At 39.0% G+C, this 12,132-nt stretch overlaps 1 protein-coding gene across 2 annotated transcripts in view; it reads left to right on the forward strand.

Moving 5' to 3' along the window:
- The window catches only part of CFTR (CF transmembrane conductance regulator), a 170,629-nt gene that overhangs the window by 149,844 nt on the left and 8,653 nt on the right, over positions 1-12,132 (forward strand). For both annotated transcript variants that reach the window (XM_044246438.1, XM_044246439.1), the window contains exons 23-24: positions 139-294; positions 9,234-9,323. In XM_044246438.1, the coding sequence (XP_044102373.1) occupies positions 139-294; positions 9,234-9,323 (246 nt within the window). The remainder of the gene's footprint in view (positions 1-138; positions 295-9,233; positions 9,324-12,132) is intronic.

Genomic DNA, 12,132 nt, shown 5'->3' on the forward strand with positions numbered 1-12,132 from the left:
AAGTTGAAATCTTCTCCTGGTGACATTAAAAACAAAAACACAGTTCCAATGTTTTTTTAGTGAATTATAATATCAGATTACATTTCTTGCATGGTATCTGTATGTCACAGGAGTAATTCTGTCACTCTTATTTTCTAGGTGGGCCTCTTGGGAAGAACTGGATCAGGGAAAAGTACTTTGTTATCTGCTTTTTTGAGACTGCTGAACACTGAGGGAGAAATCCAAATAGATGGTGTGTCTTGGGATTCGATAACTTTGCAAGAGTGGAGGAAAGCCTTTGGAGTGATCCCACAGGTAAATCAGAAAGACTTAGTTAAAAAGAAGAAGAAGAAGAAGACTGTATATTTTTTACCATTATTTGACATTTAAGAAAAAAAAATCTTTGTTATTTATTGCTTTTATTCTGCAATGCAGTGTTTTTGTAGGGAAAAAGGAAACTATCTCTAAAAGTTTGGAACTCTCTGCCATACAGTGATTGAACTATTAATAGTTTTGACAGCCTTTCCCAGAAGACACAATCCACATGGAAGCATGGCACATTTTTTTTGTTTTGTTTTGTTTTTCTTTTTTAATTTATTTGACAGACAGAGATCACAAGTAGGCAGAGAGGCAGGCAGAGCCAGCGAGAGGAAGGAAAGCAGGCTCCCTGCTGAGCAGAGAGCCATCGGGCTAGATCCCAGGACCCTGAGATCATGACCTGAGCCGAAGGCAGTGGCTTTAACCCACTGAGCCACCCAGGCACCCTGGCACTTTTGTTTTTAATCAGTGTTTTCTCCCCTCCTTCAGTGGTCTGAGCTCCAACTTAGCAATCCCAGCAGGTTGAGAAATGCTTTGCAAGATGTAAATGATGCTGCTGAAATAAGAAACACTTGGAAGCACGAAGTAGTGGAATTGGAAATAGAAAGTATAATGATTGTTTTTTGTTCTTTGGATAAAATGAAGCATGTCAGATTAATCTGTAGCTTTTTTTTTTTTTTTTTTTTTTTTAATGTCACTCTTTGATTCCGGTCACAAAGGATCACTAGCTTCCCTGGCTTAGTAGCATTCTCTCTGTGTCATTGCAGAGGAGGATTTCTTATATATGAGAGAAATAGCAGTTTCAGTTTAAAATGATCTCAGTGGAAACCAAGGAATGTCGTTCCTAGAGCCAAATCTGAAAGGCACGTGTTGGATTCCTACTGACATTTGCTTGCTTCTCTGTGGGCATAGACACTGCTTTAGTAACTACATTGCTCCCTTTGTACTGATGGGCCAAGTTCATTCCACCAGCACTTTCTAACAATTCTCTACATTTAACACAAAATTCAAATGCCAGGAACATCTCCAGATAGATGGACTATAAATCTAGCCTGAGAAAAAAGCTTGTATTTCTTGACAGATTACCTTAGTGGAGCATTTGCTTTTTTTCACCTAATGAGGCACTAAATATTTGTAGCTGCTAGATTGATGCTTTTAATTTTTTTGTCTAGACTTTGCCATATTGCCAGAAGCTTAATCCTGGTCGAACTTTTGAAAAACAGTATTGTTTTTCAGAAAGAAAAAAAGGATTGTAAGAGGGTCTAAAGATAAAGAAACACTGGGAATACAAGTATCCCGAGGAGATAGCCTTAGGCAAGATAACAATGTTGAAGAACACAGAATAGAATCTGGCTGTCCCGTTGTACAAGACGCGTTGCTATTCATTTGACTCTAAGTCTCCCGGTCCCATTTTTAACAGCAGTAGTGAAGCTTTCAGTTTTGTTGTTGTTATTTTGTTGTTCTTGTTATTCACAGAGATCTATGTATTAGTATAAATACTACTCTAAAAAATATTAAATTTTACTGGGGATCCTTTAGTTTATCTGCCGTGTGATAGATTTTTTTAAAATTATGTGTTTTATTTAAGAAATCTAAGTATACAAGACCTAAAGGAAAACTGAATGAACCAGTTATGAAAATTCTTTATCTTCTCTTTCTGCTGAAGTGAATCTTCCAAACTTGCTTTTATTTCATTTTCCCTCTCTGTGGCTTCAAGCTTTATAAAATTATACAAACTAAACAAGAAATACTTTGCGATACGCCTTCAAAAATGTGTGATCAAGCTAAAACTGGTGCATCTCATTCTACATTTTTATGACCCAGGCCTCTGGGACTGTCTTCTAGTATCACAGGGATATCTGAAGACAGAATGTCCTACTTTTTCTACAGTGGGCTTGAGAACATTAAGTGAATGACTGAGAAAGATAGAGGGCAAACTCCTCATGTCTTTTTAATATCCTGACTAGGAGATGCTTTTATTTTCCTAACTTACCTTTAGAAGTTCAAATTAAGTGATTTTTTTTTCTTCTTTGCCTGGAGTTTGATCTTTAAAAAAAAAAAAAAAAGAAGAAGAAGAAGAAGAAAAGGAAGAAAGGGTAAAAAAAAAAAATCCAAGAAGAACTGTTATTGTTTGCTTTTCTATCTTGCTTCCTTCCATCTTGCTGACCTTGCAAGGGCATCTCTGACTTGGAAACATCAGATACCTCTGGGTCAAATAGTCACTTGTTTTGAGACATATTAAACAGGAACAAACGTTAGACAAAAAACTTTTTCTCTCCATCATAGTGATTCTGAGAAATCAGCTGTGGAATCACAAGATGTTATTAGTTTTGGCAAATTCTTGCTTTGTGTGTGTGTGTGTGTGTGTGTGTGTGCGCACTAGAGCTAAAAAGCAATGTTGGAGAACTCACCAACCTAGAGAAAAGGGAACTGTATATGTTTCAAGGTGGGGCCTTCTTTAATTTGGCTCACTTCACTTGTGAGCTCTGTCTGATGGCATGAAGGGGAGACAGTGTGCTCTCCAGTCAGAGCCCCATTGCCTTAGGCAATTTGAATATCAAGACTTGAAATTGTTTATTAGCCTTGAACTTTGTAGAGTACTTTATTCTTGAAAGACAAGAAAATGATTTTTAAACGTACTTGTAAAACTTCAATTAGGACTTTGAAAGGCTGCAAGCTGTTTCAAGTAAATGATCAGTTATACCTGCAATGAGACCTTATGACCTGAAAATAATCCATTCCCACATACGACTGTCTGCCAGAGTTAGAACGTCTTTTACTGTGAAGGGTATCAAATAGGGCCAAAACCTGTATCTCTAGATTTGAGAAATGGAATTGGGAGTGCAGCAGTACCCATTCAGCATAATAACAATTAATAATTAAATAATTAGTTGTAAAACTCCTATAAGCTTAAAATTATAGCATACTATAATTCTATATGCTATAGATTCTATAGTTATGTGAAAGATATTGAGGTCCGAATCCTACCTATGAGTCTCCAATGAGAAGTTCAAAATTGAAGTCAGAGACGGAAAGAAGAAACCAAAGTGATAAACCAAAGATAGTTAATTAGATATAGTTATGAGTCAAAGAGGGCACCTGTTCAAGGGGTGCTGTGGGTACTTCTGAGGCTGAGGACAGCCGGAAGCCCTATTGTTGCTGCTTCCCCCAGCTCACTTTCACTGTATCCTTCCTTATTTTCTCCTCCCACTGCTAGGAACAAATTAGATACAGGCAGTTTCACAGAGAAGGTGGTAGTTAAGGTGGGTCATAATGGGCAATAACGTTTGCAGGTTTTAGAAAGTTGGGGGCAGGGTGTGGTGGAAAGGATATTCCAGGATCCCAGACAGACAGGGATATTATGAACAAGTACAGAGAAGGGGATTAGAAAGAGTTGGGATACAAAAGGCAGGGGAGGCCACTTGTTAGGGAGTGTTAGGGGAGAGGGAAAGACTTGGTAAGTACTGACATGGGCCTGTGAGAAAGGAATGGACTCTTCCTGAGCCAGGAAGAGCAGGGTGAAGGGGTGGCGGAAGTGCCTGCTGCTGACAGCATTGTGTAGAGGACCGGCTCCTGAGAAGGAGCTTGAGAGGCAGGTGATGGGCTGAGAAACTCTCCAGCTGTGATGTGGTGAGATCTTGGACTATAGGAAAGACCATGGTGGGGAGGGGGGTGCCAAATTCAAATGAAAAGAGAAGTAGTGTTTGGTTGGCTCAATGGGTAGTGCAGTGGGGGTTCTTTATCTCAGAGTGGTGACTTTGAGCCCCATATTGCAGGTGGAGTTTGCTTAGGAAAAAAGGGAGAAGAGAAAAATAACTAGTATAGATAGTAGTATGACACAACTTTATTTCTGAGCTGAAAAACTTGAAAATTTTAGCAATTTGGTCAGATCTGGAAATCATTTTTTAAAATGCTATCTCTAATAAGTGTATACTGGAAAGTTGTAGAATAAAAGGTTGTGACACATTAAATGACTTTACAGGAACCAAATATTTGAACATCCAACATGCAGTCATTTACATATAAGTAAATAATACCTTAACATTATAAAATTAGTCTCTACCCAAATCTGAAACATTTCTAATATTATTCACCTTGTTCTCATTAATAGGTATTCTTAAAAGCCAAACAACTTATTTTTAGACATTCTATAATGCAATCTTAGAATCTTGATTTGTTCAAATTGAATAGATTTTTGTTGTATAGATTCAACTTACAATAAAATTTTGCAGACATTGCAAGAAGGTAAGCCCATAGCCACTCTGCTGCTTATAAGCATTGGGGCCACATTTTAATAGAGCTTTACATGATATATGCATATATATATTTCCCTTCTCGCCAAAGCAAAATATTTCTTCCACTAATTTAATTGATGCTGTATTCAATCACCATGGAAGCCAAATTGCTTTTTTTTTTCCAATTTATTTATTTTCAGAAAAACATTATTCATTATTTTTTCACCACACCCAGTGCTCCATGCAAGCCGTGCCCTCTATAATACCCACCACCTGGTACCCCTACCTCCCACCCCCCCCGCCACTTCAAACCCCTCAGATTGTTTTTCAGAGTCCATAGTCTCTCATGGTTCACCTCCCCTTCCAATTTAGCCAAATTGCTTTTTGTTTCATTTGACATCCAAGGCTAAAGCCTACTGCCTGCTGTGGTGGAATATGAGCCCCTTTGAGGTATGTGAGCACCCCAGGTAGGCCCGGCGGGCTCCACGGAGTTGAGGAGTGGAGGAATCAGCTCCAGGAAAGAGATTAGTCAGCCAGTGAACAATGGTGCTCTCTTCATTCTTCCTGGAGTCCCAAGAATTGCTCTTTGTGCTATACATCCATGACATTAAATAAATATCAAATATTTGCACATCCTCATTTTCCTATTGGTGAGTAGCTTCTTAAAAGAGAGGATCATTGTGATTTTTCATTTCAGCTGTATTTTTTTGCTGTCTAATCCATCTGACTGTGTCACCTTGGCCAAGCCACATAACTTCTCAGGGCCTTGGCTGTTTCATTTATAAACCTGGGGAAAGGCCGTAGGTCACCTGCAAGGACCTCTTGGCTTTAGAGATGCCTTTGTGGAAACCTCATACAGTTTAGAAAACAGAACCAAGACATTGGCTGGCACCTCCAAAAGGAAGAGATGCTATTTATAAGACAGGAATGAAATGTGTAGTTAATTGTATGAAATTTAATTCTAACTGAACCAGTCCATTCAGTTCATTTTTAAAAAAATAAAATGAAAGCATTACTTTAATGCTAGACAATAAACTATAAACAAAAGACCTACAGAATTTCTGGGTAGTCTCAAATCCACTACATCTAAAACTTTTGGATGTCCAGTTTCCACATCTGTCTTCCTTCACAATTTTGAATGTGTATCTATTTTAAATAAAATGAGTGTATAACATACTGACAACCACTTGGTAAGTCTTTTGTATAAATGATTAAGCTGTCACGAGATAAAGTTAGGTATACCATTTCCAACAATGACAGAAAAATCAAAGTTTTAATGGGTAGTTACTATTATTCTTTTAAAGACTGGCCATGGGAAGAATGTACAGGCTGAGATTCGTAAGCGGGATGAAGGAATGCATAAAGAAACTGAAGAAGTGAAAGAAAGCCATGTGGCTGGGGTGAAAAGGGGAGAGGACAGAGCAGGATGCTGAATGAGCCAGAAGTAGTAGAAGGGGCTAAATCATGTAGTGTCTGCAGGCCATCTGAAGGATTTTATATTTTGCCTCGAGTGTAATGGAAAACCAAAGGTTAATGATAATCCAGTTTAGATATGTAGCAATTGCTTTGGTTGCTAAATAAAAATAGACTGGAAGGGAAGCAAGAGAGAAAAGGAAGAATTCAATTAGAAGGTTCTTGCAGTGTTCCAGAGCACAATATCAGTGTTTTGAACTCTTTAGTGGCAGTAGGGATGGAGAAATAACTGGATTTGAGATATATTTGAGGGGAAAATGCACAGTACTGATGACTGATTCCATTTGGGAGGACCAGGGAGAAAGAAGTCACGGATGACCCCAAAGTTTCTGGATTGAGGAAGTGAAGTTGCCATACACTTAACAAAATGGGAAAGCCTATAGGTAGAGTAGGTTTGAGAAGAAAGGTGCCATTTCTCCCATTTGACAGTGAGAACACAGAGGCTCAAAGAGCGTGGGCTCCTGTTTGTAGAGTTGCATTGTTACAGCATCTTTGCAAGTCACATTACCTTTAATCACTTCTGTGGCGGCTTTGTTGTTGTGATACCTTTGGCCTCCACCCACGGCCCTCCAGAATAATGACATTATTCCATTTGGCCAAATTAAAATCTCCTAGTGTTCTGTTCCACTGGATGTGTAAATATCCTTGAAGGTTACAAAGACATTGTAACCTGTATAAAAACCCTTCATCTCTGGTTCTGCCTAGGTAGAGGAAGCAAGCCTCTTCCTTCAAGTTGCAGGAACTAAGCCTGTTGCCAGGGAATGGCTAGTGATACTGACACAAGGCTATGCTGCTGAGCAATGATCGGCTCTTTATGGACCCATTGGGCTGCTTCTGCCCAACCTTTAATCATTCCCGAGTCCCAGATCAGGAATAAAAACTGATCTGCGTAGGACTTGAGACATTTCATTGTGGTAATAAGGAGCACATATTTGGAAACAAATACCCTTGGGTTTGAATTCTAACTCTATGATCTACTAGCTAAGTGATGTCGGAAAAGTCTCTTATTAAGTCTCCCAGCTTCAATTTCTTTGTGGGCCATAAAGGGTTTATTTTGTTAGGCCGATTGGAAGATGAGAAGAGATAATGCATGTTAAGAACCTTACCTAGCCTATGGCAAATCTATCATAAAAAAAAAAAAAATCTATCATAAAAAAAAGAATACAGAAGCTCTGTATTCTGTCTGCTTGGTTCCCAATGGAGATGGCTTCTCCAAAGCGTGTCATGCATTGTCTGATATTTGGTAAACCTCACAATGGCTATTTCCTGTCTTTCTCAGTAATGCAAGAAACCTTTTATATAAAGAACTATAATATTTAAGAAAATGTAAAAAACAATAAAAAGCAAAATTCCCTTGGTAAGCCTTTGAACTTTAGGTACTAAATAAACCCCATTGCTTAAATAATGAATTGACTCGAGTTTTCAGAGCCACTTCTTATTTTATTCTTCATTTATCAGAATTCCCTGATAATGCTCTTTGTCTGTCTGCTCTCCTTAGCTTATTTGGACATTACTTTCACTTCCTGGGAAGCTAGGAGGAAGACACATGAATAGATCCATTGTCTTATGAGTTATATCCACTTATATCCACTTCTGTAAAGCAGTATAAGTGCCCCCAAAGGAAGATTTTTTTTTTTTTAAGAGAGAGCAAATGCAGGAGCACAAGTGGGTAGTGGAATGGGGGTGGGGGGGTAGGGAGAAGGAGAGAGAATCTTAAGAGGCTCCCTGCTCATGACCCTGAGTTCATGACCTGAGCCAAAACCAAGAGTCAGACACTTAACCAACTGAGCCACCCAGGTGCCCCAGGAAGATGATTTTGATGCAGGTTAAGAAATACCAGCAACAATCTTCTTCTTCCTTCTCCAGATGGTTCCTGAGATATTTGGTACAATGTTGTTCTTTAAGCCTTAAACTGTGCACTGGAGAATGAGGTCTTTAATGTGACCCTCTTTGAACTTGACTGCCATGGTGAGGATACTCTTGTTCTATCCAAGAGGTGCAGATACCCACCTGTCTTGTGCAGTTCCTTTTAGATGAAATGGACGCTGAGCTTTCTCTCTCAGTATATGGCAGCTTGTGAAAACAAGACTTAAAAAGTGTAGTTCTTAATTCTCTACTGGATATTAATCAAAGGCAAAAGAAAAAAAGCAAAGAAAATATTATTCTGAGTGTTAACATCAAAAGTATTTTTCAGTTCACCCGTATGCACAAAAAGAGGACTAAATATTAGTATTGTGACATCAGCACTTCTCAGTGAGACAGTGATTTTCTTTTAAAACATTTTCTTTAGCCCCCAGGCAGCCCTGAGTAGACAGTGATATGTCAAGGAGAGTGACTCAGGGGGGTAATTGTGCATTTCTCCTGGCAGGACATTAGATGGTCATTTTGTCCACTCAGCGGGTTCCACCACATCTGGCTCGTGAAGACTCGACTTCCATTTTTGCACTGATTCCTAAGTTGTGGCTTTCTCTTGGCTGTACAAGTCAAGGTGTGCCTTGGTTTACAGACCAGATGAACATGTGTGCTTAAAGAAACTGTCTGTACATTCAAACAATCTCAAAATCCCTTAGGAAGCTAGATTTATCAAAGGAATCCAAGGAACATATGTGAACAAGATAGTAAATTGTTCTAACATATTAATTATAACTCATAAACATAATTTTTTGACTGCTCAATTTTCTATTATATTTGCTCTTAATAGGGAAAAGTGCTAGGAATAAAATAAAATTTTAATTTCCCACAGCTTACAACTATCTGTTTCCTTACCCTAAGGACATTGGGATGAGATAAGTGTTCGTTAGGGGCTTCTAATGTAGCTATAATGTTTTATTTCTTTAAAGAAGACACAAAGCAACTATGATAAAATTTTAAAATTTAAGAAAACCAGGAGTGCCTAGGTGGTATAGTCACTTAAGCGTCTGACTCCTGGTTTGGCTCAGGTCATGATCTCAGGGTCCTGAAATCGAACCCCATGTTGGGCTCTGTGCTCAGCATGGAGTCTGCTTTGGACTCTCTCCCTCTGCCCCTCCTCTCTGCATGCTCTCTCTCTCTTTCAAGTAAATACGTAAATCTTAAAAATAAAATTTAAGAAAACTAGATGGTAAGTATATGAACACTTGATTTTAAAGTATTTTTTTCTGCTTCAAGTATTTTGCAATAAAATAGTGGAAACATACAAAGATGTTTATGTTATTTATACTTTTCTCTTTTGTTTCTTTATTGCTCTAGAAAGTATTTATATTCTCTGGAACATTTAGAAAAAACTTGGATCCCTATGGACAGTGGAATGATCAAGAAATATGGAAGGTTGCAGATGAGGTAAGGATGCCTACTAAAATAATTTTGAAAGAGGTAGCTCGTACACACGCAGGAGTGGTTGTCATAGCTAAGATAGTTTTACATGCTAACCTTTAGGCTTGTAGGTATGTGTATAACTTTCGAGTGGAGAACACGAATATACCTGGAGCCCCCAGTACTTTGCACTAGGCCTCTCTCTTCCTCTGTGGTGAGTCCCCCACTCTCAGACCCCAGAGGTAGCACTGTATTGGCCTGCTTCCCTACCAGTGTACGTCAGTGAAACGATAGACTGGGAGAGACCCAGGCACCCTACGGGGCACCAGAATTATTTGGGATTCTAAGTATCATCTCTCCACATCTTCTCATCCACCCTCTTCTGGTTCTGAAGCTTTCCTAGCACGAGAAGAGGCCTTAGCCTAACATGATGTACTTCTCTAGGAAGCATGAGTTCAGAAATGATGATCCTTCTAGAGCACCTGCAAATGGCCGCAGCTTTTTCTGGAAGTCACCAGGAGTCAGTTGCTTTAAGGGGATGTGGCTATGAGTCTTTCTAGGCAAAAAGTCACATGACCTAGTTGTGGCGTACATCATCCCTTAAGGTCAGTAGGGCCATATTAGGAATATATAGATTAAAATGGAATTGAAATTCCTAAATAATAAATCCCCTGTATTTACCCAATAGGCGGTTATAAACATAATAAACTGTTCTATTAAGCTTGAGGCTTATATCCAAAGCCCTGGTTGGTAACAGACTGTAATTATAAGCCTCAAGAACACTGAGATTCAAAGGTCTTCTTAGAGAACAACTTTATTTCACTATTTCCCATAGTTTTGGTCTTTATTATAGCCCAATTCTGTTTATCCCAATTGTTCTTCCCTTTCGTGCTTCCCTTTGGACTGGGTCTTGCCAGGAGCTTTGACATCCTTGTGAGTGTTAAACACTTACCCACTGAGTGCCCAACCTTAATGTGACCCTCATAAAATACAGTTAGATTAACTATTTTTATTATCAAAGTTTCCTTATTACCCAACAAACAGGGATTTTAAAGAAAACATTAACTAAATTGCAAGTGGCTCATTTGAAGATCTTTTGATGTGACTTGAGAGAATGAGCTATAGGAACACGGTGTGGTGGGACAGAAACTGCGGAAGAAGACATTAGGCTTTATAAAATCTGCAACTGTTGCCAAGTCAGAATAAAACTTACAGGAATCAGGATCATAAAAATAATCTAAAATTTTAGAAAACATAGTTAAAATTTTAACATCGCTGTAGTGTGTAAATTTTACCTGTCTGTATTTACATTTGATCAACCCTTATTTAAGTCTTTTTTACTGATTTAAAAAAAAAAAATACTTTGCTACTCATAAACCAAGATGATGCTGTCCTTACATTCATGTCATGTGCTTTGAATACTAATGATTACTTTCTATTGAGGAGGCCCAAACATAGCATACAAATAAGCAAGGGTTCAGAGGAACTGAGAAGCAGAAAATCATTGGTTTAAAAGTTACAAGTCCTGGGCTTTTGTCCACGTGGTTGATCATATAATTTATCCAAACAGGAACATTTTGGGGTGTGTCAGTTTCTAAACTGGACAGGATACTGGGACAAAAAGCATAAACCAGTACTGTCTGGGGCAAACCAGGACACATGGCATCTCATCTAGTCCTCGCTGTGACCTTGTTGTGACTTGTTTCAATACAGGAAAATGAACTGAGTTAACAGGTTAGCCAAACACCTGAATCTTATCTCAACAGCACCTCCTTCATGATTCAGTTTTCCACCAAATGAAAATCACAAGTGCACATGATGACAACACCAGGCCAAGAAACACTTTATTCCTACCTTGCATTTGGCCACATACTCCAGTGTGAAACTTTATTCTTGCTGATCTGGATGAGATTTTGTGAAGCCATGAGGATCATGCCTAGTTACTAGTTCTAAGGCTTAGAAGCAAAGCTGGCATAAATAGCTTCCTTACTCTTTGTGCCCTAGGCCCACACCTTCGTCCTGGCACACTGAGACTCATCGTTCTTGGATGAATTTAAAGCAAGTGCAAAGGAGGGCAAAAGGGTTTCTGTCTGAGACCTCACACTGAGATGGTCTAATTTTCCCATCCCCGAATGCCTCCGAGCCAGATAGCTTCTCCCCAGGGGCACTGACTTTATCAGCTGTGTAGACCAAAGAGAATTTCAAGAGACTGAATCCTAAGAGGAAAAAAAAAAAAAAAATAGACCCCTAACATAATTGATAATGTTGCTGTAACTTTTCTGACTTACACATATAATGGGCAAGAACAGTGCCTGGTGAATAATAGGTGTTAGCTGACTGTTAGCTATCTGATCCTATTTTCACCTAGCCATCCCTTAAAGGTTGGTGTTTGCCCATATAGTAAGTCCTATTTTACTCCTTCTTCCTGGAACATTTCATACAGCTCTTGGCTCTAATACCACGATGCTGTGACTCCCAAATCTGCCTATCAGCTCCCTACCTGACATCTCAGAGTGGTCAAGCACCTTGTTTCCATAGTAACTTTTTCAGCCCCAGTGCACACAGCCATCCTGTCTTACTAATTCTAGCAAATAGCATCAGCACCTCCCAGGTGCCCAAAGCCAAGACCTGGGACTTATTCTTAACTCCCAATTTCTTCACCTCTCTCCACCTATCAAGTCCTATTAATGCCATCTCCTGCAAATATCTAGAATGTTTCCATTCCCATGTGATAACACTACTAACTCTCAAATGGATGTTTGAAATGGCCTCCTAACTGGTTTCCCTCTCATTGGCTTCCTACAATTCAGTCTGCTCTTTGTAGCTCTGGTGATCT

Source organism: Neovison vison, chromosome 4, assembly GCF_020171115.1.
Source record: "Neovison vison isolate M4711 chromosome 4, ASM_NN_V1, whole genome shotgun sequence".
Classification (NCBI taxonomy): Eukaryota; Metazoa; Chordata; class Mammalia; order Carnivora; family Mustelidae; genus Neogale; species Neogale vison.